Here is a 23,097-nt window from a genome sequence, read left to right as displayed (position 1 = left end):
TAGCTCTCTTGACTCTATTGTTGTTGACTTGGATTGCATATTTAGTTTTGTCCATTGTTTCCCACCAATGCACCTGAGATCACTTGGCCCCTAGTCCCCGTTCTTTTTTTTTCCTTCTTTTTTTTATTTGTTTTTGGCCACACCCATTTGACGCTCAGGGGTTACTCCTGGCTATGCACTCAGAAATCGCTCCTGGCTTGGGGGGACCATATGGGATGCCAAGGGATTGAACGGCGGTCCATCCTACACTAGCACCTGCAAGGCAGACACCTTACCTCTAGTGCCACCTTCCCGGCCCCTTTTTTTCCTTCTCAATTGTATAGAAAAATGCAGAAATATGAGGTAAAACAGAGTAACCCATGTCAGAAGGTACTATGAAAAAAATAGGAACCTCTATTTAAAAGATTAAAAAATACAAAAGATGAAAAACAAAAACATAGGGGTGGCTGTGATCAGAAATCATTCCTGGCTTGGGGGACCATATGGGATGCTGGGGGATCAAGCCACAGTCTGTCCTGGGTCAGAGTATGCAAGGCAAATACCCTACTGCTTGTGCCATCTTCTGGCCTCTCCTTTTCTTATTTTTAAATTAATATCTTTAACCTCTAGATGGACTCCTCCCAGTTTTTTTTTGTCTTCTTTTTTTCAAACAGAACCACATAACTTGAATCATCTTGTTCTGCCTCATAAATTGAGGAGAAAAAATGAATGGTACCAAAACCAAACAGTCATACGAACATTGGGTAGAAATAAAAAAGGATCAGACTTAAACACCAAATCCAAAGTCAACGACAACAGAATCAATGTCCAATCTTCAACAAGCTATACACAGAGGAGACCAATTGTACTAGTAGTTTGGGGGACAAAAGAGGGGAATGCTAGGAACAGGGGTGGAGGGAGAACAACACTATGGTAAAGTACCCTGATTCAATGTCACTATGTACCTTAAATATTATTGTGAAAGATTTGTAATTCATGTTGGTCACAATAAAAATTATTTTAAAAAGTAGGAGTGGCCGTGCTAGTGTAGGACAGACCACAGTTTGATCCCTCAGTGTCCCATATGGTCCCCCAAGCTAGGAGCAATTTCTGAGCGCATAGCTAGGAGTAACCCCTGAGCATCACCTGGTGTGGCCCAAAAACAAAAAAAAAAATAGGGGTGGCAGTTTTTGCATAGGTACAGTAAAAGTTAGACAAAATAGAAAGGAAAACCTTTGGCCTAAAAACAGGGAGAACCAAACCATGAAGCATCTTGTCATTAAACCAACAACAGGCTACAGGGATACTAAATTTTCTAACCTCAAACTCTTTTTTCATGGTCCCAGGAGTAAAAGTTTTTCTTAATCACAGTTTTTGCATTCAGGCTTCAGTAATTAGAGATCTTGATTTTTGCATAGATCTTATGTCAAAGTCAGGGTGTCATGAAGCATCTTATCTCACTGTTAGGTAGTGATGCAGGGAAACCTGTCTGGAAAGCAAGTTGTTGCTATTTCCAAGTCATCAAGGGGTCATATAAACCCACCTTGGAACAAATCTGTGCCAGAGCAGCATTAAAGCCTTCTCTGGTAGAAGTTTGCTTCTTTGTGCTTGTGAAGAAAATCATGCCAGTTCCAAAGATGTTCAGTGGGGAACATCTGATGTCTGATTGACTAAAGCTTAAGTCAAAACACTGTGACAAATGTTCAGGGTGAAAGACCCCCTGCAATAAAAATTTATAAGTTTCTATCTGTATTAGATAATAATTTCTTTCTATACATAAGATTTCAACTTGAGGACTTTTAATTATTGTTTTAATTTTCTTACTAGTGACTGCGTGTTTAGGCTTTCTTCCTCTTCCTCATTCAGTATCTGGAGATGATTTTTTTTCAGAATTCTGTCTGTTTCTTCTAGATTCTCTTGCTTAACTGAGTACAGTTATTAATAAGTTTTCATAATGTCTTGGATTTCTTAGGATTCTGTTGTAATCATTCCCCTTTCATTCTTTATCCGATTTATTTGAGTCTTTTCCCTTTTTTCCTTGTGAATCTTGCCAACGTTTTTACTATTTTTTTGCTATTGTTGCTGTGTATTTTGTTTTGTTTTTATTTTGTTTTGCTTTTCAAAAAACTAGCTCGTGGCAGCATCAATATTCTGTATTGTTTTCTTTGTTTTTATATTGTTGGTTTTTGCTGCGGTTTTTATTTTTTATTTTGTTCTGCCTGTATTTGGGTAGCTTTGCCATATTTGTTTTACAGACATTTAAGGTGTCCTTATAGGTTGTTGATTTAGTCTTTTCCTTCTTTCCTAACATAGGCTTGTATTACTATGAATTTTCCCCTAATTGCTGCCTTTGCTGTGTCCCATAGACTTTGGCAATTTGATTCTACATTATCATTTGTCTCAAGGAATCATTTTATTTATTCCTTGATTTCCTACTTTGATACAGCTGTTACTGAGTAGCATGTTGTTTAGTCTCCATGTGTTAGCTTTTCTCTGTATTTTCTTTTTACAATCTCAAATTCTGTGGCATCGTGGTTTTATAGGGTTCTTAGTATAATTCTAATATTTGTGACTTTATGTAAGTTTGACTGTGTCCTAAAATGTGGTCTATCACAGAGAAGGTTCCATGTGTACTTGAGAAGAATGTGTTTTCAATTTTTTGAAGATGAAAGGCCCTGTATTGTCATAATTCTTCTAGTTTCTCATTTAGGGATCTTATGTCTTTGGTAGTGTTCTACTTAGTGGATCTGTCTAGTGATGATGAAGATGGCATGTTGAAATTTCCCACTACTATCACTTTTCTTTTTATATGTTTATCTAGTTTTTGTAAGCAAATGCTTTACATATTTTGCTGGGTCTACATTTGGTGCAAAAATGTTGATCAGAGTTAGTACTTCTTGGTCTATTGTTCCCCTGATCAATAAGAGCCATCTTTGGCTCTAAGAACTTTCTTAAGGTTGAATGCAATTTGTTCTGATATAAGTATGGCTTCTCTGATTTTGTTTTTTCCAGTGGCTTGTATAATTGTTTTCCATCCTTTTACTCTGAGCCTGTCTTTCTTGAACTTTTAAGTATGTTCCCTGCAGGCAGCAGATGTCTGGGTTTTACTTTCTGACCTAACCCACTGCTTTCCATCTTTTGCTTGGAGAGTTTTGTTCATTGCCATTTAAAGAGACTATTGATAGAAAGGTCTGTTGTGTCATTATACTGTGTATGGTTGTTTTTGTTATTATAGGGTATTTGGTTTATTTAATTGATCTTTGAGTAGTTTATTTAGAGTTTGGTTTTATAGTATGAATATTGTGAGTTATTTTTTGCCTGAGAATGTTTTTTAAGATTCCCTCCTATGTAAAAGAGAGCTTGCTTTGTTGTGGACTCTAGATTGAAAGTTTCTTTCCTTCAGTAGTTTGAATATGTCATTCCACTCTTTTCTTGCCTGGATTGTTTAAAATGGAAGATCTGATTTGATTCTTCTATTCTCTCCTTTATACTTGAAGGTTTTTTTTCTCCCTTCCTGCTTTAAGAGTCCATCTCTCTCTCTTTTTCCTTTATCCTTTTTTTTTTCTTTTTTTCTTTTTTTTTTTTTTTTTTTTTGCCATTTGGATTACTCTTTGTCTTGGTGTTGTGTTGTTAGGGTCTACTTTTTGGCACTTTTTTGCCTCTTAAATTTGTAGTTCAGCCTTCTTCCAGGATGGGGAAAGTTCTTTGATATTGTCTCCCTCACTACTTGTTCTTCCCCTTTCTCTTTTTCCTCCTCTGCTGTTGTTCCTGTAGTTCAGAGCTTATTTCTTTAGTTTTTGTCCATTAAGTACCTTACATTTTCTTCCAATATTTTGTCTTCCTTCCTTTTTTGACTTATTTATCATTACTGGATTGTAATTTGTCTTCAATTTTATCTATGCAATTCTCCACCTATGTAATTATACTATTATGGCTTTCTAACATGATTTTTAGTTCCATCAATTCCATTTGTATGGTTTCTCTCATCTTCTGAAAGAGTTCTTTTTTTAGTTTATTGAGTTTTTTATCTATAGATTTATTCATTTCACAGGCTAGTGACTTTGATTTCTATTGCCAAAACCTTAAGTGTTGATTTTAGGTCCTCATCTCTATGGCTCTGGCATTTTGGTGTACTTGTATATTTGCCAGGATTTTTCTCCATATGGCAGGTGTGTTTCTTAGTTTCCCTATTGTTCTTTGCATTTGGTCGGTTGGAATGCTATAGTTTTAGCTGTTGAAGAAAATGACCTATTGAACTGTTTGTATAAAAGCTTGTTATAGGCATATCTGCGTTAAAGTTTATTTTCCTAAATAAGTAAGGTTATCTAAGTTAGATAAAAATATTTTAAACTAGTTTATTGTTCAGCTGGGTTTTGAGCTGTATATTTCCTAGGAGAAAGAAGTTCTAGATCAAATCTGCCTGGAACTATCTGATATAAATTAAAATGTCTTCTCACAGACACACTAGCATCTGCATGGTTTGGGAAAAGGAGAAACTAAAGTGTCCTGGTCTATGCCTAGACACAGGCCTAAAATGGGGCATGGGAGGCAGGTGATCAGGACTGGCATCCAAACCTAGAAGAATAGTCACCAATATTTTTCTAAGCAGAAGACTTGCCAAATTTAACTACTAAAAAGGAGACTAAAGGCAATTGATTTGAATAGTAAAAAATACTAAAATTTTCACTCTATATTAAACTTCTTTTGTAAACTTCAACTCTGAATTGCTAGTTTAGACTGTTTTGGGGTATAGAAAGTTTTTCTTCTAGAGCCAAATTCTTTTCAGTTAGGGATTGAAACTTTTGGCAATATTGGAGTGTATCACTACTGACCTTGAAAAGGAAAGCAAAATAGGGGACATTTCACATACATGTAAAGTAGGTCTCACAACTGGAGAAAGGAATATTGGATTTGAAAGTTCATAAACTCGGGGTACAATAATGTTAAGGGAGAGTTGTCATTGATTGTAGGTTGAAAAACCAAGTGTGGACCTTTGACAGTATATGTTACCTGCTGGATATGAATACACACAATTTGGTGACAAAGGAAATATGTTATTATTTAATTTAAACTTGCAGAGCCTATAATTATAATTTATAATTAGATTATAGAATTTTAATGACTTTAAATTCTTGATAAATCATGATAAAGTAATAAACTATAATAAATATATAAATTAACTACAATTAACGTTATAGAAGCAGTTTGGGATTTTAGTCTTTTGTCTTTAACTCTGAATATTAAAAGAAGTCACTTTAACATTAATGAAGCAATATATATTATTTACAAACAAAATAATTTTAATATAAAACATGTAAGAAAAATATGTCCTTAAATTTTATACTTGAGGGGCTGGAGAGGTGGCATTAGAGGTAAGGCATCTACCTTGCAAGTGCATGGTTCGATCCCCTGGTTTTCCATATGGTTCCCCCAAGCCAGGGGTGATTTCTGAGCGCATAGCGAGGAGTAAGCCCTGAGTGTCAAATGGATGTGGCCCCCCCACAAAAAAAAACAACAACCATTTTTTCTATTTTATTAAAGTAGTACTGCATTCTTATTTTCCATCTATCACATGTTTCTAATTGATTTATTTTTAATATCTTCTCTCTAATTTGATTATCTAAACTTGCTGCAATTTCTTCATCTTGGCTGTTCTAAAGATTCTGGTATGATATCACTTCCTTTCACTTTAGACTGTTTCTTTCTCTTTCCTCTGCCTGCTGCTGATGCTGATGCTCTGGCATGTTCCAAAGAAAACTTTTGCATGCGTGGCCTGTCTAACTTTTATCCTGATTTAACGAAACGGATCCGTACTTCTTACCAGAGTAAGTTCTATAAAGATTAGGCAAATAGCTTTGAAGTTATAATGCTTGAGTTAATCCATATCTGCTTAGTAATGTGTTTTTTAAAAAACGCATTCCACATGCATGCTGTTTTTGTTATGCCAAAGCAACCTTATTATTTTAAGAACAATTATACACATATTCAAACCATTATATTCATTTACTCATGACCATTGTTTCAGCATTTATATCAGTCATGTATACCAACATGTCATATTAGTCCAGGAATCACTTTCTTTTATTTTAAGGAGGAAACGAAGGTGTCTTTGTAAATAATAAATCTTAATAATAGTGAGTAAATGATGTTTTTTATTTTGAAAAAAAATCTGTCTTTGGTAATTGTATAAAATTATCTTAAACAAGGTTGCAATATTTGCTTCTTATAAGTAGTCACATTTTATAGAAGTAAATATTAATATTTTATGATGCTTTGGCTTTTTTCTTTATTTTAGTTTTTGACCACACCCACTGATGCCCTGGGATAACTACTGAATCTAACTCTGTTCTTGGGAATTAGTCCTGGTGGTATTTTAGGGACCATATGGGATACTTCTGAATCAGAGTCAGCCATCTGCAAGATAAGCAACTTACCCACTATATTAGCTCTCCAATCCACAATGTTTTTAATTAAAACAAAATGCACACACATTTTTGTAGTTATTTTATATATGAAATACTGTGAGTTGTTAGAATCACAAATAAGTTTTTAATATTAACATTTGCCGTGGTAGCAAATGCAAATTCTAATATAACTAGAATATATAATTTTAAAAAATTGCTACTACACAAAAGATTATTTTGAATATAGGGATTGAAGGCATGAGTAGAGGTGCGAATGATATCAATATGATTTGGTAGATAAATATTAACTTTAGTAGACTCTTTTTCATTTGAGGGTTCCCAGTGGTGTTCAAGAAAAGATAAAGTAGCAGAAATTGATTAAAAGCCTTTTGTGTTCTTTGCTTATGCTCAGTCCATTGAACTATCTTCCTGTCCAGAAAAGGTGTTTTACAATAAGTTAATTAATATATTATGTCAAATGCAAATTGCTTTATAATATATACAAGATTGCTTCATATTTTCATAAACCATATATGTACTTTATTTGTGTTCTAAATTCCATCAGACCAGACCTTACCTGCCAACCTATAAATACTAATGAAATTACATTAATTTTACTGATGTGCTTTTCTATCTATAGGACGTAATTTCTTGTAAAATTCTTAAAATATTTTGAACATTGGGGGCTGGAGCAATAGCGCAGCGTTAGTGCATTTGCCTTGCACATGGCTGTCCCAGGACGGACCTGGGTTCAATCCCTGGCATCCCATATGGTCCTCCAAGCCAGGAGCAATTTCTGAGCACATAGCCAGGAGTTAATTCTGAGTGTCACCGAATGTGGCCCAAAAAAACAAACAAACAAATATTTTGAACTTTGGCTGGAGCAATAATATCTCACTGTACTAGAGTGCATATTTTGCAATCAAGTGTCTGAGATTTTATCTCCAGAACCACATATTCCCCTGAAGATCACTGGATGTGTCCTAAAAATAACAAAGAAAATTAATTGTGTGTGCATGCTTCAAGAATGAGTAATTTTACTCATTACTAGCCTCATACTTTTTGAGTCATTCCAATGTGGTTGTTCCTAAAACATAAAATACTTAAGTATTATATCTTGACATCAAAAATTATATAAAAATTTTATAAATAATTTAATTAAAACAGTGACATCTCTCATTTATATATTTTCTATGACCAATTCCAAACTAAAGTGGTTTGGTCTAGAAGCTTTAATAGAAATAACATGGCCCATAAGAACTAAATTTATTTTTAGCTTGCTCTTTGCATTAAAAAGTTGACTGACCTTTGCTCCTTACTATTTTTTATGTTCTTCTCCTGTCATATAGAGGGTCTAAGTAAAGCTTTTTCCTGTAAATAATCTTTAGGAGGTATGTCTAGATTTCTGAATCTCAATTTATCCTTCTCAAGGGTAAATCCTTAAACTCTGGTGTTTCTATGTCATTCGCCTATATTCCTAGAAAAAGTTTCTGGTATAAGAGAGGGCTTGCTAGTTACCTTTTATAGTTTTATTTTATTTATGATAATTATATAATAAATATATAATACTTTCCTTATAAGAAACAAGATTGAATACTAGAGGTAAGAAGGCCCTCATGAATCAAAATATAAATTAATACGATTATGACAAAGATTTTTAAAGGTCTGAGACTTCTGGATCTTTTACTTCTGAATATTGAATAATTTTGTATAATCTAGAAGATAAAAGGATAAAATTATAAAAGTCCTAGGGCTTAGGACTTAAGAATGTTTTAACAGGATTATTGCATGCATTGCATGAGGGAAGCCTCTATTTTATCGCTATTTTATTGAAGCACCACCAAGAGAGACACCTAAGCACAGATCAAGGAGTATTCCTGAGTGTGTCACCCTCCTTTCAAAAGGTTTTAAACCTTCATTCAATGAATTCTAAAAATATAGTTTAATAGATTCTGTATTCTCCATGAAAAACTCCCCTCTATGAACTGAGTACATGCTTTGCCTGAGGAAAGCTTCTGTGGATTACCTGTTACTGCACGTCCCCTGAGCACAACCATAGGTGATCCCTGAAGCAAAGAACTGGGAGTGGCATGCAAGTACTATTGGTGTGCCCCCAAATAAACAAAAATACTCCCTTTAAAGCCTAATATAAGTATTGTAGGGGCTCTTTTAGTTTGCTCAGATTATATATTCTCTTGAAGTTACCTACTTTAATTTTACTCCAAAATTAATATTTTCCTCTGTAATCAGAGCCCTGGTATGCCAATCCCTTTAAGTGCTTGCAGTGTTCAGACTTGTTACATAGAAACATCTAACCACTTTGTTGGAATTCAGCATAAATTTATTTCCATATTAACTTATTTATGCATATGCTTTCATTTCAAAATATGTAAGAACCTAAAAAGTATCTAAAATTTGTTCTTTTCCTTATATATATGAATACTTATTAATTCAGTAAGAACTACCATATTTTTTATAATATAAGACACACTTCCCCCCACCCAAAAGATGGGGGGAAATGTCTATGCGTCTTATGGAGTAGATGCTGTCTGGAGCTGAATCCTGAGTGCAGGGGGAGGAGAGCATATATTAACCACTTGATATGCAGTGTTATTCCCTCTATATTGCGCAGACATACCACAGAGTATGAGCAATCAGGTTAACACACTTTCACCATCACATATAGAGCTTTTGTTTAAGACTATTGGATCATTGCTTGCAACTATTATTTTTTATATTAACAAAAAATTATTTAATATTTTTTATTTTCTGTTGTTAAAAAAGAGTTAGGTAAATGTGTTTAACCAGCTGTGAACCAGTGTATTGTAAATATACGGGGGCCTCACAGGTTGGTTTTCCTAGCTGCCATCTCCTGAGGGCATCTTGAGTTGCATTTATTAAATATTTTAGTACACCATTTGCTGTAGAATATTTTTTCTTGTTTTTCTCATCTAAAAACTATATGCATCTTATGGTCAGGTGCATCTTACAGAGTGAAAAATATGTTACATACTAATTTAGTAAGAAAATATTGATGGAATTAGGATAGCACAAAAAGTCCTTTGGTTTTTCAAATTTGAAAAAAAGTTTTGAACTTGGTTACCATCAGCAACTTTAAGAAAGAATAGCAAGACACTTACAGGCCCAAGCTCTGAATTATTTGGAGCACATAGAAGGGTCAAGAATTGCAAGAGTGGTTCGTAAGTACCCTCCAAGAAGTGTTGAGGACGTTTTCTAAAATTAAGTTAAAATGGCAAATCTATCCCAGATATAGAACCAATATAGTTCCCTGCAATAATACCAGGAACCAAACTCCCCCTGTGAAATTCCTAACACCGCTCTGGCACCAACTTGCACCAGTTTTGATATGACATCCTGACTACGAGGTAATAGCAGCAACTTGATCTAAGAGCAGGTTTATATGAAATCAGAAGATGTGTACCCTTTGATCTGTGCAAAAACCAAGAGTGCTAACTACAGAAGACTAGCTTTGACAACCATGACTGGGCAGAACTTACCCTGGGACCAATAAAAAAGACCCTACCCTAGGTTTTAGCCTAGGTCTTGTACAAAAAACAAGATCTCTAATTCCAGAGGGCTGACTTGGACAACTGAGACTGAACAGAACTTCTAGAACCATAATGAAGCCTATCCTAGACTTCAGTCTAAGATCTGAGCAAAAACCAAGATCACTTATTACAGAAGACTGATTACAACAATGATGGAACAGAACTTTTAGAACCGTAAAGAAAATTTTATCGTAGAATTTTTCCTATGACCTGTGCAAATACCAAGATCTCTAGCTACAGAGGCTAACTTTCCGCTACAGTAGAAAGTTTCCTGGCATCATAAAAACACCTTGGGCTGTGGTAATGAGCATGTACAGAGCCAATAGTTGTTTCCATGGCAGTGTGCTACAAGTCGGAGAAACTCTGAATCTCTTAGGCCAAGGGAATTCTCTTTCTTATTTCCCCAATACTTATTGTGCCTATGCAAAAACAAACAAACAATAAAAAGACAAACAAAAATAAACAGGCACAAAACTTGCCAAACTAGCATTCCTTCCTTTGTTTTTTTTTTAATTTTTATTTCTTTTTTCTTTTTTTTCTTTTATTTCTTCTTTTCTTTTTCACTCTTGTGATTATTATTTGGTGTTTTTTTGGCTGGGTTCTTTTTCTTTTTTGTGTTGTTACTGCTTTTTTTGTTTGTTTCTTTGTTTGTTTTCTGTTGTTTGTTGGTTTTTTTTGTTATGTTTTTCTTTTTCTTTTCTTCCAGCAGAACCACACAACTTGAATCATCTTATTCTGCCTCATGAATTGAGGGTGAAAATAAAAATGAATGGTACCAGGACCAAACAACTGTATGAATATTGAGTAGAAATAAAAATGATCAGACTTAAACACCAAACTAAAAGTCAAAAACAACAGAATCGATACCCTATCTACAACAAGCTATTACACTAGCATTCTGGGAGGGGGGCAAAGAAGGGAGCTATGGGACATATGCTGGGAAAAGAGATGAAAGGAGGACAACCCTGGTGGTGGGAATGGCCCTGATTCATTGTCACTATGTACCTTAAATATTACTGTGAAAATTTGTTATTTATTTTTGATCATAATAAAAATTATTTTAAGGGGCCAAAGCAGTGGCACGGAGTGCTAAGGTGTCTGCCTTGCTAGCACTAGCCTAGGACAGACCGCGGTTTGATCCCCCAGTGTCCCATATGGTCCCCCAAGCCAGGAGCAATTTCTGAGTGAATAGCCAGAAGTAACCCCTAAGCATCACTGGGTGTGGCCAAAGAAAAGAAAAAACAAAACAAAACAAAACAAAAAAAGGCAAAACAATTATTTTTAAAAAATGGCAAATCTAGCAGGAAAGATGGCGCCTGATAGCCGCCAATGCCTTACTAGCAGCAGCTGCTGTCTTGATGTGCTACTGCGGGTTTGGGGACCAACCATCCCTGGAAGCATCTTCAGAAGCTACATGTTTGGACGTGAGCTGACACTGCCCAAGAAGGGTGGAGCCAGAGTAGCTTACCCGTTCCAAATCACTTCATCGCTGTGCACTTCATGTCTCCTAGACAATGAACCCTAATGCAACACGCAGAAAACATTACATTAAAGGTGCAACAATGGGGGGGGATGCAGGCCAACATCATGCATAGAAAATGGGAGCTCTGATGACCCAAAAAGTGCCACCCATCTCTCAATGCCTCTCAGATAAGAAATTTAAAGAATAAATATGGAGGATGTTCATAGAAATCAAAGAAAACATAGATTGAGCTGAACAAGCAAGCCACAAATAAGAATCAAGAGGATATAAAAATAGAAATCAGAAAACTCCAAAATGAAATAAGAGGACTGGAAAAATTGGTAGGGGAAATGAAAACCTCACAAAAAGCCTCTCTAACAGAGTAACAGCAGCTGAGAACAGAATCAGTGAGCTAGAAGATGAGGTGCATAACAACTCCATAAAACAAAAGAGATTGGAAAAAGCCTTAAAACAAATATTTGGACGATAAAAAAAATCCTCAAAGACTGTGACCAGATGAAAATAGAAGTCTTTGATAAACTCAATAGAAACAACATAAGAATCATTGGTGTCCCAGAGACCCAGGAAGAAAAACCCCAGGAAGATTCAACAGTCAAGGAAATCATTGCAGAGGAACTCCCAGAGCTAGAATGTATGCAACCAAATCCTGCATGCCCAAAGAGTACCAGCTAAGGGTCTGGCGAGGTGGCGCTAGAGGTAAGGTGTCTGCCTTGCAAGCGCTAGCCAAGGAAGGACCGCGGTTCGATCCCCCAGTGTCCCAAATGGTCCCCCCAAGCCAGGGGCTATTTCTGAGTGCTTAGCCAGGAATAACCTCTGAGCATCAAACGGGTGTGGCCTGAAAAGCCAAAAAAAAAAAAGTACCAGGTAAAAGATATCCAAAAAAGAACCCCAAGACACATCCTAATCATAATGATGAATCTCACAGATAGGGATAGACTACTGAAAGCAGCAAAATAAAAAAAGGACAACACATTCAATGTAGCATCTTTAAGATTTACAGCAGACCTGTCACAAGAAACCCTCAAGGCCAGAAGTCAGTGGTGGAATAATAGTGATAAAACGCAATGAAATGACTGCTTTGCTTAGAATACTGCACCCAGCCAGATTCACTTTCAGGTTTGAAGGAAATATACATAGCTTTATGGATAAACAACAACTCAGAAACTTTACAGACTCAAAACCAGCCTTAAAAGACAAAGGTCTCTTAAACAAGACAGACCAAAAGACACACCAAGCTCCTACACAAAATGACACTAATGGGGCCGGTGAGGTGGCGCTAGACGTAAGGTGTTTGCTAGCCAAGGAAGGACCGCGGTTCAATCTCCCGGTGTCCCATATAGTCCCCCAAGCCAGGAGCAATTTCTGAGCACTTAGCCAGGAGTAACACCTGAGCATCAAACGGGTGTGGGCCGAAAAACAAACAAACAAACAAAAGACACTAACTCCCATGACAATTATTTCTCTCAATGTTAATTAACTAAATGCACCAGTTAAGAGACCCAGAGTGGCAAAATGTATCAAAAAAGCTGAATCCAACATTCTTCTGCCTACAAAAACCACATCTGAATATTCAGAATGAACATAAACTCAAAATCAAAGGTTGGAGGACAATCATCCAAGCAAAAAACTACCCAATAAAAGCTGGGGCAAATTGATCTCAGGTAAAAAAAAATCATTCAATGAGGTAGAGAGTTACCTAATATATATACAATTATACATTTTTCAAAGTATTTGTTCATGTGAAAAGGATAAATTTATATTCACTACTCATAATAATGATGTTGATTGGCAATACATGGCTTGACAATTATAAGTAATATTGCCTTGAATAACAGAGGGCACATTAAGCATTCAATAAATTTGATCCACTCATTCAACTTAATCATGATGCCTTAAAAACTTTCTGAGATCTGTAGAACCAACTTACTAAAGTGTTCCTGATCACTCTCAAATTGTAGCCTGTTCTTTGTCCTTATAATTGCTCTGCCTTGTACTTGTCTGTTGTTCCACATTATTTTTATTATGTTTCTAATTCTATTTTTCCTTCTCTAATAATATGCTGCTATGATTTATTATCACATAACAATGTCTTTTTTAGTGAGTTAACTTTCAGGGAGTGTCTGGTATAGTTACATAAGTCCTCAGTTACTTCTTTAGACAGAGGCTTCTTCCTATTTACTTTTTTTTTTTAAGTAAAAACATATTTTATTTTGAGATTAAAGAAGGAGAAGGAGAGAATAAGAAAGGGAGAGAATAGAGCATGGACTTCTCAAAGGCACAGAGAGCCCTGCATTGTACTTACAACCCAGTATGTAAGTAGGAAAGTACACATGTGACCCTATCTACTTCTTTTGGTTAAGGATATTTTTGGAATTGTTATTTTCCCTTGCTGGGCTAGGAGCAATATTTAGGGCAACTCCTGATATTTGCCTTTGCTTAGGGGATTATGATAAGTACTGGTTATCAAATCCAGGGCTCTGTCATACAAAAAGCATCCAACCTTTTAATCTACCTCTTCACCTCTACACAATTTTTTTTTATAAACAGAGAGTCATGCACACAATATTAATGGTGCCCAGGAATACTTGGAAAGAAATACTTCCAAAAGTACTTGACCCTACTCTATAGACTTGATGGTTCTGTGTTTGGGCCCAGTGGTGCTTGGTACACTGGTTACCACTGGGTACCATCAGGGTATACTGGGTAGTGATTAGAGGGGCTACATGGTGCCATGGACTGGTTATAGAACCTCTAGTATGTAAAGCATGCCCTCCAGACCCTAGAACTATTTCCACACACACACCCATACACTTCTTTTCCCTTGGGTCAAGCTGGTATTAAAGATAGGTTTGGCTGATGAATATCTATTTCTCAATATAATATTGTTGAAAATGTAATAATATTTAAATAAATTTTCATTACATATCAAAATTTAAAGATTGGCTAAAATGGGGCCGGAGCAGTGGTGCAAGTGGTAAGGCATCTGCCTTGCCTGTGCTAGCCTAGGATGACCATGGTTAGATCCCCCAGAGTCCCATATGGTCCCCTAAGCCAGGAGAGATTTCTGAGCACAAAGTCAGCAATAACCCCTGAGTGTCACACCTAGTGTGGCCCCCCCAAAAAAAGAAAAAAAGAATAAAAGAAAAAAATAGATAAACAGAGCCAATCTAAAATGAAGAGAGTAAATAAGTCTAAAATTAACATTATTATTATATTAAAACTTCTATAGAAAGTTAGATTAATTTAATGCAAAATAATGCAGGATGTTAAAATGTATAATATGAATTCTGTTATATTCAAATTTTAGCAATGACAGTTCTGTGACTTAAAGTCGTTAAACACTTTAAATTTAAAAACTTTTCTTTTGTTAAAATGTAAAGATTATGTTCTCATATTGCAAGTCTTAAATTCTTATTTTTGGACCTACATCTACTTTATTGATGCAATTTCTTTAAATGACACATTATATAAAGGAAGTGGTGGTGGCTAAAATTATGAACGAAAATAGTTTTTGTAACTGAAATCAGGTTCTAAGTATTTCTGGGTTAAATATTTACTAAGTATAAGTATGTGAGACTCTTCAACAAAGATAGGAAGGTCATAGTTAAAAATATTTGGTGGCAGAAGAGATAGTTCATGGTATAAGGCACTGTTGTTGTATGAATCTGTCCCAAGTCTTATTTTCAGAAATCCAGATGGTTCCCCAACCTAACCAGAAGTGACCTCTTAAGTACAGAGTCATAAATAGCCCTGAGTTATAGCCAAGTGTGTCCTTAAAGCCCAAAATTTTAAAACTAACCATTTCTTTTGAAAAGGGGAAGATTCGATTAGCACTTTTATAATAATATTTCAAACTGTTATTTTTACTCTATAGTTAGATGACAGTAAGATATTAACTAAAGTAATTATTTTATATAAAATTATGAGAATAAATTTTATTTATTTCAAATATGTTCACTTTAAATTGAGTTATTTGTTGCTCATATATATTTAGAGTAATATTTACTAAAATGAAATTTTAGAATAATTGTCAAACACAACATATAGAGGTAATTTTGAGAGAGGATAAAACTTTTTAAAATTATAGGAATTAAGAAATAAGAATTATCTTCAAAGTGGTAGCAAAACTTATATTTTTCTCTTTTTTTGTCATTTCACTTTCAGGTTTAACTGAGCTGAATGATGGTCCAATGCCCCTGGAACTTGAGCGCTGCAAATCTCCCACTTCAGGTAAACATGTGTGGTAATATTCTGGTAATTCACTACAGTAATGTATGATTAATTTTCTTTTTTTAATAAATATTATAGTGTTAAATTAATAATTCAGTAGCTAGCTTCCAAAAATTAAGTATAAGAATATTCCATTCCAAAATAAAATAGAAATAAATGTCTTTAAAATATTTTGGAGGCAGAATGATAGCATAGCAGGTAGGGCATTTGCCTTGCATGTGACCAACTCGGGTTTGATCTTCAGCATCCCATACCAAAAAACTATATATATATATATAATATATATATATTATATTTATATATATTATATATAAATGTGTGTGTATATATATACATATATAAACTTGCTAAAATATATTTGCTAATAAATTAAGATCAGAGGATTTTAAGTGCTATCCTTTAAAGACATTTTTAAAGAAGCTTATTGAGAGATAGTATAAAGATTAAGGAGAGATAGTCTGTTTATCTTGCATGTCGCCCACCCCAATTCTCTCCCTTCATGGATTCCCTGAGCACCGCCATGAGTGACCCTGCACACAGTGCTATAGTCCTGAGCACCATTGAGTGTGACCCAAAGCTTCCCTCACCAAGAAAAAAAAGAAAAAAATAGATTATTTTACAGATACTTTAATAATGCTTAATAAAAACTGGCAATACTTGACTATTTTGTTTTAAATATGGTACTATGTAGTTGGCCTTTCTTTTACATTGTTACTATTTTATTTAAGTATGTATATTCTTTACTTACATATCACAAAACAGTCTAGTAGATATTTCTGCTTTGCATCTCTGCATATCATATTAAAGAACTAACTTTTGGATATTATTATTATTTTTCCATTTTACAAATAAATGTAAAATTTATCTATATGCTATATAAAAGTTAGATAGATAAAAGGATGTGTCAGTATAGCTTTAATTTATCTCTCACATAATAGATGTTTATACCTTTTTATAACTTTGTGAACTTTTTCAAAATTCTTTCTGTGGGGTAAGAGAGATAGTATGGTGGATAGTATGGTAACATGCATATGCCAGATCAGGGTTTTATCCTTTGCACCCTATATGCTCCCCAGTGCCAACCAGGTGTGATCCCTAAACTCAGAGCCAGAAGTGAGACCTGAACATAGGCAAATGTGACACCAAAATAAAATGAAACCAAATATAAAACACTTTTAGATATTCTTTCATTGGATCATATATTCATTTTATCAATTATCCTTGGGGTATTTTATTTGTGTTTGTTTTTAATGTGCTAGGGACCAAACCTAAGACCCCAGGCATGCAAGACAAGTGTTTTTTTTCACTGAGTCGCCATGGTTTGTTCTTTTCACATCACTTGATATATCCTCATCCTACATGACAAGACATACAGACATTTTTCTCAATGTAAATCTTTTGGTAATCATTGACCTTTAATTTTTTTTCTTTAGGCCCAACAATTTAAATGCTATTTAAATCTATTTTTAATTTATTTAATTGGGGGGGTGGCTCATAAGTGATGTGATCCCAGCATGAGGAGAAAGAGGCTGCAGGAGCCAATGATGCTGGATACTAGTCACGAGAGCCACCTCAGTAATTCTGGGAGCTACAGATATATATCCAGTGATGCTTGAATTAAGTTATGCTAAGGATCAAACTGGAGAAATAGCATTCCAGACCTCTTTACTTTATAAAGTTTGGATAGAATTTGTCAAGTCTTTTGCACTTTGTAATTTATCATTTTGTATATTTATATTTTCTCTGTTTAGAGAAGTATATTCATTGAGGATATTTTCTAGATTGAGATTCTGTTTCTCTTTAGACAAAACATTTTCCTTTTTCTACTTAATAGTTCTATTTAAACACCTTGATTACAAATATGATTGTAGTTGGTTTTCAGTCATGTAGAGAACACCCCCTTCACCAGTGCAACATTCCCACCATCGATGTCCCAAATTTCCCTCCTTCACACCCCAACTCCCAAATTTCCCTCCTTCACACCCCAACTCCCCGCCTGTACTCCAGACAGGCTTCCTACTTCCCTTATTCATTCGCATTCTTACGATAGTTCTCAGTATAGTTATTTCTCTAACTGCATTCATCACACTTTGTGGTGAGCTTCATATCATGAGCTAGACCTTCCAGTCCTCCTCTCTTTTGTCTCTGACAATTATTGCAAAATTTTCTTTCATTTTTCTTAAACCTCTAGATGAGTGAGACTATTCTGCATCTATCTCTCGCCCTCTGACTTATTTCACTCAGCATGATAGATTCCATGTACTATTTTGTTGTCTATTTAAAACATTGATGTCAAAAAAAATCACTAATGAATGAAACTTGGAAATTACTTAATTTATACAAATACCTGTGATGAATTGATGTTTTTAACACAAAAAATTTTACATACAGAAATCAGGCATTGGGCCCAGAGAGAGCACAGCGGCGTTTGCCTTGCAAGCAGCCAATTCAGGACCAAAGGTGGTTGGTTTGAATCCCGGTGTCCCATATGGTCCCCCGTGCCTGCCAGGAGCTATTTCTGAGCAGACAGCCAGGTGTAACCCCTGAGCACCGCCAGGTGTGGCCCAAAAACCAGAAATCAGGCATTATTTACTTTAATTCTTGTTTAATTTTTTTTTTTTTTGGTTTTTGGGTCACACCTGGCAGCGCTAAGGGGTTACTCCTGGCTCTATGCTCAGAAATTGCTCTCCTGGCAGGCTTGGGGGACCAAATGGGATGCCGGGATTTGAACCACCGACCTTCTGCACACAAGGCAAACGCCTTACCTCCATGCTATCCCTCCGACCCCAATTCTTGTTTAATTTTTATCAAAAAATTTCATGTATGATATTCTTTGTTATATGATATAATTTGTTACATATTATATTGAATGATTGTTTTACATCTGCATCAATTCTATTTTATCAATATATTTCAATTTAATGTGCACTTAATTATTAAACATTTCATTTGGGGCTATTATAAGTAAAACCTTATAGCTCCAATCTTGTAAAATAATTTTAATTTTTAAAAATGTTTTTCTTGTTACTCCTTTTTTATTTGAATAATTTATTTAATTAAACACTGTGATTAAATAGTAATTGTAGTTGGGTTTCAGTCATAATAAGAACACCCCCCTTCACCCGTGCAATCTTCACATCATCAATGCCCCATATCTTCCCTCCCCCACACCCCATCTGCATTCGAGACAGGTCCTCTACATCCCTCAATCACTGATCTTGTTATGATAGTTCTCAGCGTAGTTATTTCTCTAACTGCACTCACCACTCTTTGTGGTGAGTTTCCAATCTTGAGCCGGTTCTTCTGGCCTTCAACTCTGGGAATTATTTCAATGTCTTTCATTTTTCTTAAAACCCATAGATGAGTGAGACTATTCTGTGTGTATCTCTCCTTCTGACTAAGTTCACTCAGCATAATAGATTCCATGTACATACATGTATAGGAAAATTTCATGATTTTATCTCCCCCAAGAGCTGCATAATATTCCATTGTGTATATGTATTACGGTTTCTTTAGTTTCTTCTCTATCTGTTTAAAGGCATCTTGGTTGTTTCCAGAGTCTGGCTATTGTAGATAGTGCTGCAATAAATATAGGTGTGAGGAAGAGATTTTTTTGTATTGGATTTTTGTATTCCTAGGGTATATCCCTCGGAGTGGTAAAGCTGGATCAAGTGGGAGCTCAATTTTCAGTTTATTGAGGAATCTCCATTATTGTTTTCCATAAGGGATGGACCACTAGATGGATTCCCACCAGCAATGAATGAGAGTTCCTTTCTCTCTACATCCCCACCAACACTGACTGTTCTTGTTCTTTGTGCTTGCGTTGTTTCCCCATTGTCACACTTGTGTGGTTATTTCTAACTTTTATGGTGTAGTTCATTTATTAGAGATGCGCACAGCTGCAGTGTCACGGCATCGCTCCTTTGGCCCCAACCTTCTCGGGTGTTGGTTTCAAACCCACAATACTCAGGTGTCCTGAGTAATGGTGCCGGCAGTGGCTACCCGGGCACTTCAGTCTCTCAGCTTCCTTCGGAGATTCTGTGCTAGGGTTGGTCCTTCAATTCTTTTTTAAATCTTTATTTAAGCACCATGATTACAAGCATGATTGTAGTTGAGTTTCATTCATAAACAGAATACCCCCCTTCACCGGTGCAACATACCACCACCAATACCCCCTCCTCCAGCCTATATTCGAGACAGGCATTCTACTTCTCAATCTTGTAAAATTTTAGTGCAAATATAATAGATATTTTTACACATTTAGGTATTAAGAATGGTATTCGAGGGAATAGGTTATATGTCTATTCTGCCTTCGTAAATTGTACCAAGCATTTTTTTAATTTTATTGAAACCATTGTGAATTATAAAGTCCTTCATAGTTGAATTTCAAGCATATAGAGACACTGAATTAGGGCCAATTATCACCAGTGTTAACCTCCCTCCACCAAAGTTTCCAGAATGCATCCTATACCACCACCCTTAGCCCCCTGGCCTGACAATGTAACAGGCCCATTTTAAGTTTAGATTGTTATAGTTTGGGCCTCTTGATTTTATTGTTGTTGACTTTGACATATTTTAGTTTTGTTCTTTTTTTTTTCTCCTCCAATGCACCTAGATTCCCATATTTTGGTTCCTGACCCCCATCTTTTCTTTTCTTCTTAATTTTATAGAAAAATGAGTAAAACAAAGTAATTCATGTCCCAAAGTTCTATAAAAAAAAAACAACTGGAGCCTCTAACAGGGGTCTTCAAACTACGGCCCACGGGCCACATATTGTATTTGTTCCCGTTTTGTTTCTTCCCTTCAAAATAAGATATATGCAGTGTGCATAGGAATTTGTTCATAGTTTTTATTTTCACTATAGTCCGGTCCTTCAATGGTCTGAGGGACAGTAAACTGGCCCCCTGTTTAAAAAAGTTTGAGGACCACTGATAGAAGATAAAAATAAAAAATTTTAAAAGGGTGTGGCACCATTTTTGTTGTTGTTATGTTTTGTTTATGCATAGGTGCAGCAAATGTTTAGGAAATTAAAAAGGAAATACCCTTGGCCTAAAAAACAAGGTATCCCTACCCATGAAGCATCCTATCATAAAACCAACTACAAGCTCCAAGCATACTAATTGTCCAATCCCAAAGTCTTTCTTCATAGTCCTAGGAAAAGTTCCCCATAATCATGGTTGTTGCAATTAGGCTTTTGTAATTACTGTACCAAGTTTTATATACTTTTTATTTAATAATTTGATTTATTTAATATTTTATTTGATTTTTTTAATTTAAGCTCTATGGGTAGGCGAGGAAGATGAGGCATTGATGTTAGGAAGGTTGCACTGGTGATGGGGGTGTGTAGTTTTTAAATTTTTTTTCTTGTCAAGTTCTGTCAGTACCTTGTATATCTTAGATGTTAGCCCTTACTAAAGAGGTGGAGGATCTATGCAAAGAAAACAACTAAACACTGCTTCAAGATATAAAAGAGGACACAGAAGATGGAGACATATACCCTATTTATTGATTGAGAGAATTAACATCATTAAAACAGCAATACTCCCAAAAGCATTGTACAGATTTAATGCAATCTTTCTAAGCCCAGGACATTCATCAAAGAAGTGGATCAAACATTTCTGGAAAAATAAACAGCCATGAATATCTAAAGCAACCCTTAGAGGAAAAAAGATGGGAGGCATTACTTTACCAAACTTTAAATTTAAAGTAGTAGTCATTAAAATAGCATGATATTGGAATAAAGACAGACCCACAGATCAATAGAATAGACATGAATATTCAGAGAATGACCCCATGGCATACAATCAATTAATCATTAAGAAAGGGGCAAGAAATGCAAAATGGAGCAAGAAAAGCCTCTTCAACAAGTGGTGTTGGAACAACTGGTCAGCCACATGCAGAAAAGCAAACTCAGACCTCTATCTAAGCCGTGCATGAAGGTCAAATCAAAATGAATTAAAGTCCTTAATATCAGACCTAAAAATTATAAGATATTAGAAGAAAACATAGGCAAAATACTCCATGCCATTGCTACTAAAGACATTATCAAAGAGGAAACAGCACTGTCCAAGCAAGTGAAAGCAGAGATAAACAAATTGGGACTGCATTAAACTGAGAAACTTCTGTACTGCAAAGGAAACAGTGACTAGAACACAAAGGCCACCCATGAAATGGGACAAACTGTTCACACAGTACTCATCAGATAAGGGACTAATATCTAAGTTATAACAGCCTTTTAAATTTTATATGTCATCTTTATTTAAATATATGTAATTTATAGTTATGGGTGTAAATTCAAAGTGTTTATCTCATTTAAGAGTAAATAAATCAATATTTTCTTATTCCAATATTTTCCATGACAAAAACAAAGTAATGTAGTACTCAGCCTTTTTAATCTACAAAGGAAAATGTGCCTAGTACTTTTAATAGAATACAGTAACAACAAATGTACATAAAAAACTATATTTTGTAGTTTCTTGCTATCATTGTAGAACTAGCTTTATCTAATATAAATTGTCAGTAAAATATAGTTAGGGTAAATGCAGATTTTTTTTAGTCTAATCTCTGAAACTATAAAATTCACAAATCATATTCTTTCTAAAGATATAAAATACATAAGCAATTAAAATTGTAACCTGACAAATTATAGAATCTATATATGTAATTAATAAAACTATAATATTTGCAATATACTTACTTCGAAAATTAAAAGCAATCATGTCCTTCTTAACTCATTGCATTGATTTATATGCACAGAAATTGCTTACTAGGTCTGATTTAGAGTTGTAAATATTTAGAATTGTAGCTATCTACACAGTAATTTATTCTTTTCCAATTTCTTCTGCTGTATGTAATTGTTATGTATCTCATCTTCCAGTGTACTGATTCTATCCTCAACTGCTGTTAACCTGTGGGAAATCTCAAACATGTTTTTCTTCAATTCATCTACTGAGTTTCTCAGACCTGTTATTTGATCTGAAATTTCTGTTTGGAGTTTTCTCATTTCTATCTTCATATTCTCCTGATTCTTTTTAGTTTTCTCTTCTATACTTTGTTTGAGTTCTTTGAACATGTTCCATATTGCAACTCTAAACTCCTTATCTGAGAGACTGACTAGGTGGTTGGTCATGTTCAAGTCATCAGAGTTGCCATCTTCATTCTCTATGTCTGGCACTGGCCCGTGTTGTTTCCCCATTGTCACACTAGTACTGCGTGTTTTTCTACGTGTTGTGATTGTATTCATCGGCTAAATGCTGTGCACTGTCGTGAAGGGGAGCGGAGCAACCGTGCTCCTCTGGCTTCTCCCTTTCTGGGCGTGTCGACTCACCTCCACGGAAGGCTCACAGGAAGGCAGGCTGGCAGATGGGCCGCACCCAGGATGAAATCAGGCCAAAAATGCAGGACAGCAGAGTAGAGAGGCAGAAGTGTGCTG

General features: G+C 35.2%; 1 protein-coding gene across 1 annotated transcript in view; it reads left to right on the top strand.

Moving 5' to 3' along the window:
• The window catches only part of STXBP5L (syntaxin binding protein 5L), a 323,518-nt gene that overhangs the window by 248,968 nt on the left and 51,453 nt on the right, over positions 1 to 23,097 (top strand). The window contains exons 20-21 of the mRNA XM_049785948.1: positions 5,733 to 5,804; positions 15,600 to 15,665. Coding sequence (XP_049641905.1) covers positions 5,733 to 5,804; positions 15,600 to 15,665 — 138 coding nt within the window. The remainder of the gene's footprint in view (positions 1 to 5,732; positions 5,805 to 15,599; positions 15,666 to 23,097) is intronic.

Source organism: Suncus etruscus, chromosome 13 (genome assembly GCF_024139225.1).
Source record: "Suncus etruscus isolate mSunEtr1 chromosome 13, mSunEtr1.pri.cur, whole genome shotgun sequence".
Lineage (NCBI taxonomy): Eukaryota > Metazoa > Chordata > Mammalia > Eulipotyphla > Soricidae > Suncus > Suncus etruscus.
Note: the sequence above shows the minus strand (reverse complement) of the source record. Positions and strands in the feature narration are given on the sequence as shown.